At 39.7% G+C, this 19,310-nt stretch overlaps 2 protein-coding genes and 1 long non-coding RNA gene across 4 annotated transcripts; 1 reads left to right on the top strand and 2 right to left on the bottom strand.

Moving 5' to 3' along the window:
* Window positions 1-1,182: 1,182 nt before the first annotated feature.
* LOC147179906 (uncharacterized) lies at window positions 1,183-7,898 on the bottom strand. The gene is made up of 7 exons (XM_086068258.1): window positions 7,693-7,898; window positions 4,275-4,454; window positions 4,087-4,184; window positions 3,887-4,015; window positions 2,234-2,350; window positions 1,325-1,472; window positions 1,183-1,260 (listed from the first exon to the last, which is right to left on the bottom strand). Exons 3-7 carry the CDS (start codon window positions 4,173-4,175, stop codon window positions 1,258-1,260), a joined length of 486 nt encoding a protein of 161 aa, XP_085924384.1. The 5' UTR covers window positions 4,176-4,184; window positions 4,275-4,454; window positions 7,693-7,898; the 3' UTR covers window positions 1,183-1,257.
* On the top strand, window positions 2,156-4,394 carry LOC147179907 (uncharacterized). The gene is made up of 3 exons (XR_015094055.1): window positions 2,156-2,295; window positions 3,910-4,216; window positions 4,291-4,394. It is a non-coding gene; the product is annotated as an uncharacterized LOC147179907 (long non-coding RNA).
* A 612-nt stretch (window positions 7,899-8,510) lies between the features above and the next one.
* On the bottom strand, window positions 8,511-19,074 carry LOC147179905 (dipeptidyl peptidase 4-like). 2 transcript variants are annotated; one of them, XM_086068510.1, is made up of 27 exons: window positions 18,955-19,074; window positions 18,246-18,386; window positions 17,425-17,512; window positions 16,370-16,468; window positions 16,167-16,258; window positions 15,827-15,901; window positions 15,683-15,735; window positions 15,537-15,609; window positions 15,270-15,390; window positions 14,850-15,004; window positions 14,673-14,770; window positions 14,465-14,594; window positions 13,095-13,133; window positions 12,913-13,011; window positions 12,752-12,822; window positions 12,318-12,371; window positions 12,131-12,243; window positions 11,999-12,046; window positions 11,821-11,919; window positions 11,635-11,704; window positions 11,348-11,542; window positions 11,220-11,274; window positions 11,041-11,140; window positions 10,056-10,114; window positions 9,912-9,984; window positions 9,461-9,534; window positions 8,511-9,396 (listed from the first exon to the last, which is right to left on the bottom strand). In XM_086068510.1, the coding sequence occupies exons 2-27, from the start codon at window positions 18,351-18,353 to the stop codon at window positions 9,304-9,306; spliced, it is 2,334 nt and encodes a 777-aa protein (XP_085924636.1). In that variant the 5' UTR covers window positions 18,354-18,386; window positions 18,955-19,074; the 3' UTR covers window positions 8,511-9,303. The 2 variants fall into 2 exon arrangements, with proteins under 2 accessions (XP_085924636.1, XP_085924637.1); XM_086068511.1 differs by lacking the exons at window positions 18,246-18,386; window positions 18,955-19,074 and adding an exon at window positions 17,596-17,699.
* Window positions 19,075-19,310: the final 236 nt, after the last annotated feature.

Raw genomic sequence — 19,310 nt, 5'->3', positions numbered from 1 at the left:
TGAGGATTATGCATTTCAAATAAATAGGCTTTATTAGACTTATGAGTATGTATCATATAAGGTTTATTTGGTAGGTTTGTTAAAATTATCTTTAAAAAAGGAAGTAGAAATTTGTCACGTTAAAAAATTTACATAAATCTTAAGTTAGGCTCAGGGCTGGACTGGCCATCTGGCATTCAGGGCAGATGCCCGGTGGGCCGATGTCTTTTGGGGCCGATGTGGTGCTATTCAATTGTTTTTTCCCTCCATTTTACCCAATGAGACCGGCACCCAATTTAGAGAGAGCAGCCCATTAATCCATTTAAAAAGAGAGAGCAAACTGAACCAATAAACATCAGCGGTAGAGCTACGTGGTAGCTAAGGTTGGTCAGGAATTGGGCTGGCGGCGGGCCTAAGTTAAAATGCCAGGGCCGAATATTTATGCCAGTCCAGTCCTGGTTCGTCTTGAAATATTTCTGCAAGTGTACTTAGCGAGCTCCTGCGCATGTGCCGCAGCTCGTTCCGGGGCGGAAATCAAGCGTGGAGCCACATCTGCCGCCGACTGTGGTTTTTACTTTACGACTACTTTACTGCAGTTTTGATATCATTTTAAACAGTAAAATTGCCAAAACAACCGCTGCCGCAATGTTTAAAGATGCAGATCAACCACAGTGGCGCAAGTCGATGACATCACACGCACTGTCCCACAATTTTTGCACGTTTGTAACCTTGCGCTCTCGAACACTTTGTGCACAGGGCCATAGTAATTCCTCTGCGTCTTCATGACGGTGCTATACTGCCCCACAGTGGCCGAGCCATGCACACCAGAAGGAGTCACAATGAATTAAACATGCTGCCTAAATTGTTCCATTCTTAGCATTCTATTCTATTAATAATCTTATTACGTTTGTTTTATAAAGTAACATTGTATCTTATCTACTGTATCATTCTATGCTCATGTTGGGATTTCTTTGAATTGGCTGCGATTGTTCGAGTTGTGTAGTGAGTACCGTCAGTCTTGCACAACAGCAACAAAATTGTTGTCATCGACTATATATGCAATCGTAATGTCAAATAATGCGGACGCTCAATGAAAAAACATTTATTTTGCGGAGCATGCTTTTTTTTGTACTTTTTATAAATAGAAAATAATTTAAATAAGTAGAAAAAATAATGGAAGAATCTGCTTTTTTTTTTGGGTATGGCTTTCTGTTCCTTATATTTGTTTTCTTGCGTCGTCCTCACAGAGCGCTCGTCCTCAGTGGTAGGTTTGTCTTCTCACTGGAATAAACAGAGCAATCACGCTAGGATCGTGCTAGGCAACTACTGAGTCATTCATCTTTACCTCTCCCCCTGAAGACTTGGAGTTCATGACCCAGAGTAAGTACTCCTTGGCCGCCATGGAGTCCAGGACTTTGTTCACGTCGCTGGTGAAGCTTCCGTCCACGTGCCTTCTCCGGTTGAACCCCCGAGCCCGCAGATTGACGTCCCATCTGGGTACATGTACACCATGGAAACCGTTACGGGTTCATTACTGGCCCATAAGGTGTCCGGATTTTTAAAAAAAAAGAAAAAAAGAAAAGAAAAAAAAGGTGTCCGGATTTGAGTTTTTTCTTCTTCTTTTTTTAATGTCAATTGTGTAACTAAAATCGATGATTTAAATGCACATTTTCAGATCAATATAACACCATAGGAAACACATTTTAGTTCCATTTTAGGAAAATATGCAGTCAACAGTAATTATTTTTTGTTATCCATACAAATGCTTTCTGAGAGTTGTTTGTGCTGTTGGATTGGGGGGTGGGTGAGGGGGGCACATTTTATGCTGATTCTGATTTACAAAGCATCAACTTTCTATACCACTGAGCCGATCCCATATAGAGACAGACAAGCTTTTACGCTCTGATTCAGTGAAAACTGAAACCACGCTACCTGCCCGGTGAGGCAAATGAATGAATGAATGGATACTAATTTCATAATAGTTATGAAAGCTATATGACTTTGAAGCTGCCATATTTCAATGTGAATATGTCGTCAGTATGTATTTGAAGCGACTTATGTGATGCTAAAGAAGAAGCTAATCCTTGTAAAATGCAACTTCTCTTCACTCCACTCAACGCGTTCATGTGATTTATTGTTGCAGGAAAAAGGGACATTAAGGTCAAACGTGAAGGGAGCAGGACAATGCAGCCGAGGTGTTGTCCCAGGGGAATCAGGCACTGGAGGAACGCAAAGAAGCAGGAAGTTCCCCTACTCTCTTCGGGTCTGTGCAGACATGAGCCCGGCGACGAAGTCTTTCATGGCCTGGTCCTGGAGGTACGAGCTCACGTCGCTGGTGTAAGTGCCCTCGGCGTGGCGCTTTTCCATGGAGCTGGGAACAAGACAGCAATGTTCTGTCAGTGCATCTCAAACTGCAGTCGTATTTAGCTATATATCAGATTAATAATTTTTTTTGTATCATAAATCATAATGTGCATTATGGCCTACTTTCTACTAAGCGTGAAGCAAGCCAGAAAATGTACACATTTTGTACGACGACGTATTAGGGCCACATATAAAAAACGTTTTTTTTAGAGCGGGGTAATATTCCGAGGAAAAATTCTCAGAAATTTACGAGAAATACACATAGCGTGATACTCGGATTTTTGTGCCAATAATTTTCGGTCGGGTTTTCATGAGGAGATAGTAATGGCTTTAACCGTATCATGTTAAGCGTTCACACTTTGAAGCGTTGCCAGCGAGAAAGACGCCTCACTTTGCGAAGGTCCACACCCTATTTACTTGCATTTACCTAAAGTATGCTAGCTTCTGATTGGTTCGTGTTAGTCAGCTGACAGGGGATCAGGAAGCGTGTTGTCGCTCTCGCTGCCGAGTACGACGAGTAAAGTTTAAATGAAGAAAAAAATCTGTCTCCATCCACACCGTCACTCTATGCACCGTGGCTAATTCTAAAAGCAGTTAACAGCCGGCCAACTGGACATTCTCATTGGCTCACTTTGCACGTTACAAGAATGGTACACATCCACCGTCACAGATTCAACAGTGAAGAATGTGAGTATAATGACCCCAAGTGGACAAAAATACTTTACATGCATATACTGTATGTTGATATTACAGTACAGTATATGCATGACGCTTTCGAAATAATACAATAAACATAATCCGCCTTAATACCTGATGCAAACCATCAATACGATGAAGAAACGCAAAATAACTGCATCAAATTGTGCCATGTAGACAATCTAGATAAGTTATAAATCATTATACTGTATATCTAATAATGTGACAATACTGCTAGGTTACATTGGCCATCACAATTGATTCTGAAAGTCCTGAGCAGATTAGCTTGACATGGCAACACAAAGAGACTGAAATCTGATTGGCCCCCCCAAAAATGATTCATCCACATTTTGGAGTATATAATTTTTGTCTAAAAATATGTACTTGTTATTTAACTTTTTAATTCCTATGGCATTTGGCATTTAGGGGTAGAAGGAGGTCCTGTAAGGAGTTCCTGGATATTAAAATTTAAGAACCCCACGACAGTCGTCGATATGCGGTCCCTGTGCTAACAAGGAAGCTAATTTCTTTATTTCAACTTACTTCTGATGGTTGGAGAAGCTGCTGGAGCGAAGTTCAAGCAATTTATTCAGGTTAGCATGCGAGTTTGAAACTCACACTCTAAAAAGAGAATTGTTGAACCAATTTAAGATTATGACCAACTTAAAAAAAATCGCTTCAAGTGGTGAGACACGATTGAATTAAGTGACTCCAATCCAAAGTATTACGGTTTTTTTTTTAATACTCATATTTGATACTTGGTAGCTCTTACATTCAGCAAATATAACCCAACGTGATGAATTGTCACATGAGAACAAGCCATCATTTGCATAAAGATACCACTAACCCGCTCTGCTTGTTGTTCATCAGCCACCGAACAAAGTCCTGAGCTTTCCGGTCTTCAAGATATCTGCTGTAGTCGTTGGAGAAGGTTCCCTCCGAATGTCTCCTCGCTAAATCATCGTCTGTCTCTGAGCTTGAGGAGGAAGAACATGTCTTTTACAAAGACACCGAGACAAATGTATTCTCACCCTGTTGGGCTTGTACCTTGAGATGTCTTGAAGAGGAGCCTGCCAGCTACTCTGGACAAAGCTGAGGATGACAAGGAGGCCAGCCAGAGAGCGGATGTTTGTCATTGCTACGACCTGTCCCATAGAACCAGAACCACACATATACAGTAAGTACTCTAAAGCTCGCACCATCTGTGTAGACGAGTTGACTAAAATGCAGCTCACCTTTTTCCTCTTTCAGAATAACGACGATAGTTCCTGGACTACTTCGCGTCTTTGCCTGTAGCGCGTGAATACCTCAAGGTGGATCTGCTCGGGTGGGATGGCTTCAACCCTATTTACGGCCCGTCAATTACTCTCGACCCATTAATCAGGAAAGCCATTGGCGCGTGATGCCAGTTGGCGCTAGGGTGCGAAGTTTAAACAAATAAACTCAACACTCATGGCAAACAGATAGCAGGATGTGCTCCTTAAATGGGCTACCGTGATAACCCGTGTAAAATGCGCGTGGGTTTGATTGTGGGCACAGTAAGTCAATATTTGATGATTTGATCCTGGTCAGTTCATGTTTAAAAAGATGGGGAGGAGTGGGGGGGGGGGGGGGGGGGGGGGTTGTGTGGCATTTAACATCTGTGTGTCGGAAACATTGAGGATTCTTTTTATTAGGAATGTCAGTGATCTGTCTCATCGGCTTTGTGTCCGTCCTCTTAGGCGCTAGCTTGTCACTTTGTCCGACCCAAAGATGGGCCATCTCCGACCCTCCTGGGTTTGCTCCCTGGCCGGTGGCGGTTCTCATGCATGCCAGGTCCACCGCACCAGCTTCTACCGAAAATCAAACAGAATTTGCTTCTCCCTCTGGTCGTTGAATCAGTGGAGGCTGGTATTTGTGGATCTCACTCTGCTTTCTCTATCCTTCCTTCCTCTCTTCAGTCTTCCCTTTGGTCTCTTGAGGTCTCCCTAATTTGTTGGAATTTTGATGGTTCTGGGGTTGGTGAAAGATTCTGGCTTGTAACTCTGTGGGTAGTAGGTGGTGTCTGGTCGGTGCTGAAATTTCACTTTGTTTCATCTTTCTTTTCTTTGATCCTTCCTCTGGTCTCCTGGCAACTTTACGACTGGTTTCAGGTGAATTAATGAGCACAAACTTTCGCGCACACACACACACACAATATATATATATATATATATATATATATATATATATATATATATATATATATATATATATATATATATATATATATATATATATATATATATATGTATATATATATATATATATATATGTATATATATATGTATATATATATATATATATATATATATATATATATATATATGTATATATATATATATATATATATATATATATATATATATATATATATATATGTATTAAAAAAAGAGAGAGAGCAATGATAATGATGACCATGTTGAATCGGTAAAATTACCGAATATACAATTCTTCTTCTTCTTCTCCTTTCAGCTTTTCCCTTCAGGGGTCGCCACAGCGAATCAGTTGCCTCCATCTAACCCTGTCCTCTGCATCCTCTGCTCTCACACCAACTACCTTCATGTCCTCTTTAACTATATCCATAAACCTCATCTTTGGTCTTCCTCTAGACCTCCTGCCTGGCATTTGGAAACTCAGCATCCTTCTGCCAATATACTTACTATCTCTCCTCTGGACATGTCCAAACCATCTCAGTCTGGCCTCTCTGACTTGATCTCCAAAGCCTCTAACATGTACTATCCCTCTGATGTACTCAATCCTGATTCTATCCATCCTGGTCACTCCTAAAGAGAACCTCAGCATCTTCATCTCTGCCGCCTGTCTTTTCCTCAGTGGCACTGTCTCCAGACCAAACAACATTGCTGGTCTCACCACAGTTTTATAAACCTTTCCTTTCATTTTAGCTGAAACTCTTCCATGACACTTTTCTCCACCCGTTCCTGCCTGCCTGCACACGCTTCATCACTTCTTTTCCACACTCTCCATTGCTCTGGACTGTTGACCCTAAATACTTAAACTCCTCCACCTTCTTGGTCTCTTCTCTCTGTAACCTCACTCTTCCACTTGGGTCCCTCCTATTCACACACAGATACTCCGTCTTGCGACAAACCTCCACGTCTCTAGCTTCTCCTCCACCTGTTCCCTGCTCTCACTACAGATCACAATGTCATCTGCAAACATCATAGTCCATGGAGATTCCTGTCTAACCTCATCTGTCATCCTGTCCATTACCATAGCAAACAAGAAGGGGCTCAGAGCTGATCCCTGATGTAGTCCCACCTCCACTTTGAAGTCCTCTGTCACTCCTACAGCACACCTCACCACTGTCTTACAGTCCTCATACATGTCCTGCACCACTTGAACATACTTCTCTGCCACTCCAGACTTCCTCATACAAAACCACAGTTCCTCTCTGTGCACCCTGTCATAAGCTTTCTCCAGATCTAGAAAGACACAATGCAGCTCCTTCTGACCTTCTCTGTACTTCTCTATCAACATCCGCAAAGCAAATACTGCATCTTTGGTACTCTTTTTTTGGCATGAAACCATACTGCTGCTCACAAATGTTCACCTCTGCCCTCAGTCGAGCTTCAACTACTCTTTCCCATAGCTTAATTGTGTGGCTCATTAGCTTTATTCCTCTGTAGTTACCACAACTCTGCACGTCTCCCTTGTTCTTAAAATTGGGCACCAGCACACTTCTCCTCCATTCCTCAGGGATCTTCTCACTATCTAAGATCCTGTTGAACAATCCAGTCAGAAATTCTACTGCTACCTCTCCTAGACACTTCCATACCTCCACAGGTATATCATCAGTACCAAGTGCCTTTCCACACTTCACCCTCTTCAATGCCCTCCTCACTTCATTCTTACTAATCTTTGCTACTTCCTGGTCCACAACAGTCCCCTCTTCTACTATTCGTTCTCTCTCATTTTCCTCATTCATCAACTCAAAATACTCTTTCCATCTTCCCATCACAGTACTGGCATCTGTCAACACACTTCCATCCCTATCCTTTATTACACTAACCTGTTGCACGTCCTTCCCATCTCTGTCTCTTTGCCCTGCCAACCTGTATAGATCAGTCTCTCCCTCCTTACTGTCCAACCTAGCACACAAGTCATCGTAAGCCCCTTGTTTGGCCTTTGCCACTTCTACTTTCACCTTACGCTGCATTCCATTGTACTCCTTCCTACTTTCTTCAGTCCTCTCAGTGTCCCACTTCTTCTTAGCTAACCTTTTTTTTTTCTGGATCCACTTCTGCACCTCCTCATTCCACCAACAAGTCTCCTTATCTGATGTCCTTCCAGATGACACACCAAGGACTGTCCTACCTGTCTCCCTGATCACATGTGCTGTAGTTGTCCAGTTATCTGGAAGCACCTCTTGACCATCAAGTGCCTGTCTCAATTCCTTCCTGAAAGTCATACAACACTCTTCCTTTTTCAGCTTTCACCATTTTGTCTTCCGCTCTGCCTTTGCCGTCTTTGTTTTCCTCACTACCAGAGTCATCCTACACACTACCATCCTATGCTGTCTGGCTACACTCTCACCTACCGCTACTTTGCAGTCGCTGATCTCCTTCAGATGGTATCGTCTACACAAGATGTAGTCGACATGTGTACTCATACCTCCACTCTTGTAGGAGGTAGGTTGCTGCCTCTTCTGGAAGAAAGAATTCACGACAGCCATTTCCATTCTTTTTGCAAAGTCAACCACCATCTGTCCTTCTGCGTTCCTCTACTGGATACCAGACTTGCCCATCACCTCCTCATCACCTCTGTTTCCTGTACCCACTAACAACATTCATCATCACACCTTTGATTCCTAGTTTCAGGCTCATCATTCTATCTGACACTCTTTTTACCTCAAGGACGTTCCTAACAAACTCCTCCTTTACAATAATTCCTACTCCATTTCTCTTCCTATCTACACCATGATAGAACAACTTAAACCCTGCTCCTAAATTTCTAGCTTTGCTCCCTTTCCACCTGGTCTCCTGAACACACAGTATGTCCACCTTCCTCCTCTGCATCATGTCAATCAGCTCTCTACCTTTTCCTGGCATAGTTCCAACATTCAAAGTCCCTACTCTCAGTCCTAGACTCTTGGTGTTCCTCTTCTCTTTCTTCCTACAAACACACCTTCCTCCTCTCGTTCGACCAACAATAGTCCAGTTTCCACCGGCACCCTGTCGGTCAACATCACCGATGGCGGTCGTTGTTAACCCGGGTCTCGACCGCTCCGGTATGGAAGTTATATATCTAATTCGCATGTTTGATTTGGCCAAAGTTTTACATCGGATTCCCTTCCTGACACAACCCTCTGTATTTATCCGGGCATGGGACCAGCACAAGAAGACACTGGCTTGTGCTCCCTTGCGGCTACATTTAACAATACTGAGCTCTCTCAAAAACAAAACAAAAAATACTCAGCTCTAAAAAAAAAATTAAAAAAAAGACAAAAAAACTTTATTTTGTTACACATCACATAATCTCATTTGCTCCCAAAACATATAAATATGTTCTATTTTAAATATTACCATGCTCCCAAAGACGTAGCCTATTTATATGTTTTTTTTTTATTATGCTAGAGCATACAGGCTTTGATGCAGCTTCTGAACTGAAGAGATTGGTTGAAGCAATGGTAGTTATTACAAAAATGGCCAGCCAGTGGCAGAGATCAACCAGGGCCACGTTGCAAAAATCTCTTTTCCCAACAGTTTTCAACGGATTTGTGAATAATGATGAAACTTAGATATACCCTAATGCTAATTGCTGCAAAACGTAAACAGATAGAAATATAATTTATATAATTTATATTTTTTTCCTGATGAAAGAAGAGACTCTAATCTTTCTTTTGGTAGGTTCCATGTTTTTATAGCAATAGAACACAATATTCTGTAAAACTGCCGGGAGTGAAGGGGGTTGCTTAATGAAAATGGCTGGTGAATGAGTTATAATGCCTACCGATCGTGTAGCATACTTAAGTAGAAATCTGAGCAACCAGAGTTCATATACACAAGCTAACGTAACATCCAAATAATTTAACAGTCACTTAAATAGTCATTGCTTCTGATAGCAGTTCTGAGTTGTGGAGTGCTCTTCTTAACATTTTTGTCACTAATGTTACAATGTTGGCTTGCATTTAAATTACAGTAATCGTTTCAACAACCAAACTGGTAAACATTTGATATACAGTCTGCTTCGTGCAGGGCTTCTGAAGTGCTAATCCAGTAGACTTTATGCAAAGCACCTCTGCAGGAAGTGGCTCATGTGGGTATAGACGTGCTGATAGGCGGAACCGGGAAGGCCGTGGTTCTTGTCCGTGTACCACTGGAGGACAACATCAACACGTTCGTAATTGAATTTTGACATCCTGCATGGTTCGTTCGCTTACCATTGCTTCAAAGTCCACCTGCTCGTTCACCAGAGCTTCCGAGATCTCAGCTGCCTGCTGGAAATGCACGTTGTCTAGAAAGTGGAACCGCACAAGGATGGGTTATATAAAACTGTCTTTATTATGTTAAGTCAACCGGGGCGGGGTGGTCACTACGGACAATTTAGATTTGCCTTGGCTTGCTCGCGTTACACACTCAAAAACAATCAAATGGATTGGTCTCTTGGATTTAGAATAGAACTTTTGTTTGAAAAAAATGAGCACAAGAATGTAGCTGGTAGCTAGTTTAAAAACAACAGTAAGCATTTTGATCTTTCGAATTTAAGTACTCTGGTCCAGGGTTAAAATAGTTGTCATTATAGACCATTTTTATTTTGTTTTGACTTTTGCTTTTATAAATGTAGCTAGTTTCAATGCATCTAAAAATAAGCTTTCAAATAAAATGACTCGCCATCAGCTGTTCCGTGAACCAGAAGATACTGCACTGAATGGAAGTTCTTGGCTCGTGCAGTAACTGTTGAGTTCTGTGCAGAATGGGATTGGATGTGAACACGCACTGTAGCTACTCAACTGAAAGGTGCGCTTGCAGACTTACACTGTAGGCTACTGGATTGTCCATTGGCTTTGTCATGTACCGCTCCGTGTAGATGGAATCTAGAAAGAAAGAAAGGAAGAAAGAAAAAGTGGAGCAACTGTTGAAATTTGATGTACAGTATTGTGATATAGTAAACCCTGCCTCCATCTTGGATTTTAGGTTTGCGGTCTTGCTGTTTTGCAGATAAAAAATTTTTTTTTGTGCAATTAATTTTATTTTGGTCTCTCATACATTGTGTGAAATTCCACTGTGTACCACTAGATGGTGGTACACTTTTTAGTTTGAGATAGTGTACAGTTTGAAAGAAGAAAAATGAAAACAGGAAGTATTTCAGCACAGCCTAATTTTTGATGAGATGATAAATTTGTTAGTTTGGAAAAGCGGGATCAGTTTACTGTAAACAGTGTGATCGTTGCACTGTTTTTACAATGTTTTTGTGTTATCAAGTGCTCTTTTTCTTTCAATATATCATATGTGTTTAAAGCGACACTTTGTAGCAATTTGCCCCAAAATATCTTTATTTGACCATTTATTACCATTTTTTAATCAGTAGATTAACATTTTAAATGTTCATAATGGGAACTCCTGCAAGCCTCTGGCCAATAGATCAGACTGGATTCGGGTTCAAATTACCCGCCATCTGTTTGCGGATGTGACGTCATGTGCGCGTTGTGTATTTGAAGAAGGGAAAATGCAGTTTCATTTTCCGGCCACAGGTGGCAGTAGCAATTCCAAATTCAATTTTCTGCGTTCAGTAGCTTTAAATGCATTTGTATTATTTTGAAATTATGCTTAAGGACCTTAAAACAAATGAAGTGCTGTATATGCGATAAAAACATGCTTAGGGAGTATTTAAACAGGGTATTTCTTTATCACGGATTTCACTGGTTGTGGGGGTAATCTGGAACAGAACCTCGCAATGGAGAGGGTGACTACTATAATGTCAAAGCTGTAAATAGAAAATAAATAGAAAAATACAAAATACCATAATATTCCCATTTGGAGACCGGAGCGACTGCCATTCCACATTTAAAGACCCCACTTCCAGATCCCAGGGCCATGGAAGCCACATATCCACCATAAGACTGACAAAAAAATAATAATAATAATAAGAGTCTTATGAGGTGCAAAGTGGCTTAAACGTGAGCTAGTTGGACTACTCACCCATCCCCATATAGCAACTCTATCTTTGTCAATAAATCCCATTTTGATGAATTCCCTAAAAGAGAAATTTAGTTAAGGCCTTGTCGTGGAATTAGGAGAAATGATTGTTGACCCTTTAGCCTCCTTACCTGGCTGCTGTTATCTGATCTTCCACCTCATAGGACCCGAGACGTTTATAGATTTCGTGCATTAGCTTGTCGCCCTGGTAACCGCTGCCTCTCCCATCAAAGCTGGCCACGATGATGTTCTCTGTGCTGGCCAGGTATGTGGACCAGCTCACGCTGTAGGCAAAGTCAACCTTCTGGCTGCAGGGGCCGGCATACCTGTAAGGTTGATTAGGGGCTTTTATCTATGAGGCAAAGTTTCCTTCTTGCATTATTTATTTATTTTTTTTGGGGGGGTGATGCACTCTTACACATCGAGCAATAAGGGGTACTTCTTGGACTCATCAAAGCCTGGTGGCAAAAACATCTTGTACCAGAGATCTGTCGCAAACAAGAACAAAAAAGCGCACTCACAATCACATTTAGGAGCAAATTAGTCTTCACTGAAATGACTGAAGCGTAAAATATTTCAGTCTTTAAATAAATTCTAAACTCACTGTATCCAGCAATCTTGACAGTTCCTCGACGCATGGTGGGCATTTGGATGTCAGATATCAGTTGGATGAATTGGCTGTTGTCCTCCAAACGCATCAACTCTAATGATTAAAGAGATGGAAGATTATTGAATAAAAGTTTTTTTTTTTGTCCTCTCTTGATTTAGCTAGCAGCTCTCACCTTTGCCTTCTTTGCTATCCATAAGGGAACTGTAAGGAATGCCAGGCCCTTTGATAAAAACGATAATAATAATAATGAGAAATCAAATTTGACAATATTTGAACAAATTTCACACAAAAAAGACAAACTGACCACGGCAGCTCATGACGTAGAATCTCGCATTCTGGCTGAAATAAGCAGAATTATACTGGCAGTTTTCACCGCTCAAGTTGCAAGTTAGACACGTGACCTCTTCCTTGGTCCATCTACAACAAACACATGCTTTATAAGTTGCAAAAAAAGTTTGTAAATAAATCACAATAGTGTATAAAGGCCTTACTTATAAATATTCCTTCCTCCGGGTTTGCCTCCCTCTTGGTTGCTTGAGTAATATCTGTGGAATATTATGAGTGTTCAAACATCAGTACCCTTATTGGATGTTTACAAATTATGGAAAAATATAGTATCGCTATTTTCGATCAATCTACCCAAAGAACCATTCCAACTCACATTCACACTACCGGGCAATTTAGAGACTTCAATTAACCGAACGTGTATGTTTGGGAGATGTGGAGGAAACGGGAGTTGACGCAGAAAACACGTAGGAAGTCGAGAGTCGAACACCAAACCTCCGAATTGTGAGACATACTACGCACTAAATAGTAGCAACTGACTAACGTCAATCACCTTTTAAAAGATGAACAAATGTCAAATATGTGTTTTATTCCCCAAGGGATCCCCGCCAACCAAATGAATAGCAAATAAATAACTCACACACTATCTGCTGTTACTTTCTTAATGGCAATGACTTCCCATTCTCCTGTAGTCATTGCTGTGGTGTTGCCCTGCAAAGGACAAGTTAGCATAAAGTTAACCAAAATATCATTCTAATACTTAAATACATTCTTTCATATTAGTTTGTCTGCTTAGCCAACCTCCACAACATGATGTATGTGCTTGTAGCCTTTGGGGTCACTCATCAGCAAGTAAAAACTCTTCTTATCTTCGGCGAAAACTGGAGCTGATGGAGAAAACTAGCCAGGAAAATATGTTAGCATAATATGTTTGTTAGCATGACATCATTCTCTCTGTTTCATAGCAGTTGTGTTATTTTTACCCGTCCAATCCAACCAGTGGAGCTTTCCACGTTCAGAGGCTACAAAAAAAGCAAGACAGGGAAGACATGTTTTAATTCTGACATAAATATTTGTTCATCTACAGTATAGCTAGCTTAACTCATTCACTGCCATTGACAGCTATAGACGTCAAAAATTAATTTTAACAATTTTTATTAGTTTAGGTTTGTTTTTTTGTTTTTTACATTTTTGTTAACAAGAGTATGAAAACCTAGATTTTTTTGTTCATCTCGAAGATATAAAATTTGTGATTGATCGTGAGTTAACCAGTGATCTCATGCGATTAATTACGATTACAAATTTTAATGCCCCTAATTTATTTTCTTTAAAAAAAAAACGTTAAATTTTTAATAATGTTTTTTTTTTTTAAGAAAAAAATATAAAAAATTAGGGGCGTCGGGGATTACAATTTTTTTAAACGCAATTAATCGCAGGACTTCACTAGTTAACTCACGATTAATCACAAATTTTATCTCTGGTTTAATACAAAAAAATCATAATAATTCTAGGTTTGCATACTTTTGTTGACAAAAGTTGGAAAAAATGTAAAACTAATAGAAATAGTTAGTGAATTTTTTACGTCTGTAGCCTTCAATGGCAGTGAATGAGTTAATGCTAACACATATTTTTGGGCAAAATGATGCAAAATAGTTTAGTCAACTTCAACTGGTAGTAGCATTAAACTGCTTTTTATTTGTAATTATTAGGGATTTCAAAAGTTAGTGTGTTAATCTTGAGTTATTTTAAAGTTCCTTTAATGTCACTAATTGTATTTATTTTTTTACGCACGATTAATAATCGCCCCTTACTTGGAAAGCCTGTACTGGGGGAATTCCAGTCGCAATGTAGCAGACACGTCCAATGTCAAAATTCTGCAGTAATAAATTTCATAATAATACATATATTTGTAGAGACTGTGGTCAAGTTGTATTTAAAAGTTTAAAGTTTTAAAAATGTACATAATTTAACAAGTTACTTCATGGTAAAGATTAGATAGCTCTTAATATGAAAAGAAAAATGCACCGAGCTGTCACCAACGTCTTACAATAACAATTTAGTGGCAGAAAAATGACTTCAACACAAATCAATATCACACTCGTTTTTTACACTACAGTACATCTTTTTAAATTTTACCTGAATTTTATGAATTATTATAAAATTACTGTATCAATGACTAAAAGATGCCGCCATATTTCTATTAGTTTAACTTTTTTCCCCCACTTTTATGTTAACAAGAGTAGAAAAAATATCTTATTGCAAATTTTAAACAGATATAAAATTTGTGATTAATTGTGAGTTAACTATTGAAGACTCGCAATTACGTGGAAACATCACACCGCTCATTTCGTACCTCAACTGGGACCCAGGTGGGGCCCTGCAGGTCGTAGATCTGAAGAATGAGGTGGTTTTGGAGCCTTTTTAGCCACTGTACGGCAAGACGTTGGTCAGTCCCCCAAGTCACTGTGGCCAAGTAGTGCTCCCTATTTGGCCAGAGATGGCAAAATGTCACTTTCAGCCGACACGTATTGTAACTTTAATAGCCAGAAGGGTTCTCTTACTGTGAGCTGAATGTGTCTGGAACAAGGACCTCAGTGATCATTGTTGTGTTGTCTGTGTCCACAACAAACAGCTTCACATCTGCATTTGGGGAACCTGCCTGAAGACGGCAATACAAAACACTTGACATTGAGACTAGGGTACCCATCTTTAGATATGTACTAAGGGTCTCCACCCACCTTTGGATACGGGATCGAAACAGTACTAGAATACTGACCATCCCCGTACCATGAGAACTCCACAATGGGGACCTCTGTATCATTAAACTCAACGTAGGCCACATATTTTCCTCCTGGGGACCACCAGAGGCCCTGATTGGATGAAAACATCTCCTCTAGTTGGGGGAACAAAAAACATGTGCTTTAAATGATGTCAGCAAAAGCCGGTTCCATGCTACAGCATAATTGTTAGCAGTCTTCAGTAAAAGAAAATAACTGGAAACTGGCAAACAATAATTAGGGATAAAAGACAATTCCAATCACTATTGTCAGTTTCAAGTTACTTTTGTGATCTTTGTGGTTTATTCTAATGGAAGGGTACCAAGAGTTACTGTATGTACTGTATATGTGCATATTTATTTCTAACCACATCTTACTTACCCTCATACACCCAATCTGGAATTCCATTCAAAATCAGATTCTCCTTGCCATTGAACGTCACTTGCTGAGGCATTGAATCTGGGCTGGCCTTTATGTACACGTTGTTCTTCCAAACGTAGGCCTGGAAATCCCAACGAGAACAAATGTATGGCAGCTCAATCATCCTTATAGTTGAGAGTTGGCATAAGTGTTTGGAAAAGGCAGATCAAGGTTTCACTAATCCATCACGCAGCCCAAAGCTGACATTGCGAGTTCAATCGCACTCACCAGTTTGTTCCCTGCCGGCGCCCAAGCCACATATTGGATTTCTTCAGGTAGGTTGGAAGGTTCGATAAACTTTCTGAGAGGATGTGTGAGAATACAGTAAAAAAAAAAAAAAAAATCTAAAATACAACCTCTCTCTACGTACTTACTTCAAAGTTCGATCATAAAGTGAGTACGAAGCTGTGAATGAATGCCTCCACACCTATCAAGACAGAAAAAGTTCCGTTGTCATGACATGTTATCATACAGAAGGCACTTTATAGTGACAATGACGCATATAGCAAAAGTCTTACCATTGTGTAGTTACTCATAAATGCCACATATCTGCGATCAGCAGACAGCTGATAGTCGGAGGCGCCTTTTTCATTCTGTTTGAATGAGAAAAAAATTTTATAGCACCAAATGTTCTAATCTGATACAAATAAGTATAGTGTTTTTTTTAATGAGCCCAATTACGAAAAAATAAAACAATAATTGTACTATGGCTTGTAAAACATCATTAAAGGATCAAAGATGGATAAATTAGCTACAGGAAAATGTCAAATAAAACTACCAGTCATCATTGATGCTTTTTACTTTCTAAAACCTTCATTGGTTGATGGAGCGGATCTTAAAGCAAAATGGCTGACTTACAAACATGTCTGCGCTTAAGAAGATGGAGGACTGCCCCGTTGTCGCACTATGAAGATAGATTGAGCCTTCCTGGCTATGCAGGTACTCGTCATCTGCAAAGAAAATTAGCTTAGAATTACAAACAAAAAACAAGCTTGAAAAAATTAGATAATCACATTTGATTGGCAATGAAATTCAAAATGGCAAATGTCTCGGATACGCACCAGAGAGCCACCAGATGTTGTAAGATTTGGGTTTGAGGGAGCTGTTGAACATGTCCTCCAGTGTGAACAACCTCCTGTCCGTGATTTCATGCTGCTTCTCTGGAAAACACAAGAAAATTGGATATAGTATACACTGAGCATTGATTATTCTCTGTGTATACTCAAGCTGCTTCTTAATCTAAAGCTCAAACTTTTTGTCTTCTTTACAAGGGAGAATTTTTTCCAAGGGATGGCATGGAAATGAAAAAAAAAACATTGAACACCATGCTTGTCTAAATGCTACAAGAAATATATAATGTCACCTATTGTCAAGAAAATAAATGTTCCCATTATAAATTAATATAATATATAAATATATAATGTCTCTAACATTATTTAAGACAAAAAGTTATGTTATTAGAATAAAGTTGTGTTTTTCAATTCAAAAGTTATATTTTAATTGAGTTTTACAAATAAAACGATATCACATCTTTTATTCTGGAAAAGCATGCCTGTTGAGCTAAAAAAATCGGATCGTGTGCTTAAAAAAAACATTTGTTTCTGTGGGGGGTGGGCGGGGGTGGGCGGGGCCCGGGCCCGGTGGGCGGGACCCTGCAATCATGCAGGGGTGGCACATTTATGTAATGAAACATAGCAATCATATCAGCACTTTTAGTTGGCCAAAAGCTAGGAAGGTTTCTCATTCCATTGTCCAAAGGGACCAGAAAAAGGGTATGTTAAGTATCCCGTCAGATAGTTTGCTGTTGTCATCTCTAGGAGGCGCTAGAGAGCCCTATCAAATCTTAAGCAGTGTGTGTCTACCAATGGTCTACTAATAGATTGTTTTGTAGTCATTTTACTATCCTTAAGATAACGGCCATAAACAAAGGGAGGGACAGGGTAGATGCATCAGAAGGTTGTAAACAACTTACAACTGCTAGTTGTACCTAAATGTTAACTATTAACTTTAACTTCTGTTCTGTGTGTAAAAGATAAATGTACGAGCACGCCAACATTGCCAAAGATCAATCATCTGCACTCATTCCCCCCTAAAAAACAATTGGAAAATGACTTACCCTTTAAATAAATCACAGTTGGTACTGTAATCAGAACAACAACAACAACCAGTCCAAGAACTCCGAGGATCACTTTGGCAATGGAGACCTGAATAGATGAAGCAAAAATGTGTGAATATTCACGTAAAACCCAAACTAAAAGTAGAACAGTTGCCGTCTCAGTCAACTAACCATAATTTAACAAATATTAAAAATCAGCAATATGGGTCCAAAAAAAGTCACAACAGCACCCATACAGCGCCAATTGTGCTCGCGAGTATAGTTGTTGTGCGTCTACACAACTTTGCTGTTAAATATTAACTTAGGTTTCAAAGGTAAGTCAATAAATGTGTAAACAGCAGAGCAAAGTTTGATCATTTCAATCAACTTTGGAGAAACTGAACGTTTTCTTTCTTTAAAGTCATTTACAATTACAAAATAATAATAATAATTTGTGGTCTAGAGTTTGATTGTGGCATTGGTTCATTTTGAATAGCATCCAATCCTAAGGGAAATAATTTTTGTTTAGTTCTTCAAATCTGTTTTGATTGATTTATTTCATCATGCTTTTCAAAAAATAAAATCATGCTCTTGGTAAATAGTTTCTTGAAATCATTTTCTTTGGTTGGATACGAACACATTTGTAGAAGCCACCTTCTGTCAGATCTTTTTGCTTTCGCTACTACGATTAAAAGCAACAGCGACATCTAGTGGTGATTAGTGTACCTACTCTCCCTCTCCCCTCTATCTATCTATCCATCCATCTCGTACTCACAGGCCTGTGAGTGAGCACTACGCCAAGTCAGCATGACAGCAAACTAGCAACCAGTTACCAAACTTACTTTTAAAATTGTGCGGTGTTGCCATGGAATGTAAACCTTAGAATAAGCAAATGGCGATTCCAGCAGACAGCCACTGCCAGTAAACGTTTCCGTGTTTGCCTCATCCATGAAGTTGACATGCCAATACTGAATGTGGAGATGCTGCATGGATAGAGACAGAGCAGAGATATAATTTAGACATCCATAACCAGTCGGTTGTGACAACATAGCCAGCTTGGTCCTATCTGTTTGCATTGAAAAACAGTCAAGAGTCAATGGGTAAAGATTTTTTTTTAAACAACTTAACTCATCATTAACAACAATACACTATCCTGCTATGGCATCGCAGTTGTTGCTCTAGGTTCAGGAAACAACCAATCACAGCTCAGTTTCAGAAAACATGTGAACTGTGATCGGTCGTTACCTGAGCCCTGAGCAACTGTGATGTCATTTATAGTCAAGAGAAAATGGCAAAATGGCTGCCCCATGAGATGTATAAAAACGTGTGAATTTTGCTGCTTAACTCATAATTCCACAAACACAAAATTAATCACAACACCGTGTTGGCTTCCCAGAAATGAAGAGAGAGAGAGAGAGAGAGATAAGCAGAAATGGGAAGTGCAGCTGGCTGTGCTTTCTGCTTCACATCCCTGAAAAAGCACCCAAAAAAAAACCTCAAGCATAAATGTAGGGATGCTAAAGTTACATGTAGCTTCCCCACACATCTTACCTTTCAAATTTCATCCACAAATCTGGTAAAACTTAGTAATCCAAAGGCAGATGGACATTTTAGTTCCCTGACTGCTTTGAGTCTTACTTCCCCTTTTCGAAATGTTCCATGCGCTGAAAACCAGAAAAGCAGGTTCTGTGACAGAGCTGCGCTACGTAATCATGTGTAAGCTAAACATTGTGGAGAAACTTTGATTTGGGATGATGATGCGCACATTGGAACACAACAATGTTCATGCTATTTGTGTGGTACTTTTTTTTTTTCCTTCTATTTACTCGAGACCACTATGATCACACGGGCGTTATATTGCACAAAGCCGTAAAAAGGGTTAACCGTATTATCTGCAACAGATATGA

This window comes from Leptonotus elevatus, chromosome 2 (assembly GCF_054856555.1).
Source record: "Leptonotus elevatus isolate MCC_2025b chromosome 2, RoL_Lele_1.0, whole genome shotgun sequence".
NCBI classification, from domain to species: Eukaryota; Metazoa; Chordata; class Actinopteri; order Syngnathiformes; family Syngnathidae; genus Leptonotus; species Leptonotus elevatus.
Note: the sequence above shows the minus strand (reverse complement) of the source record. Positions and strands in the feature narration are given on the sequence as shown.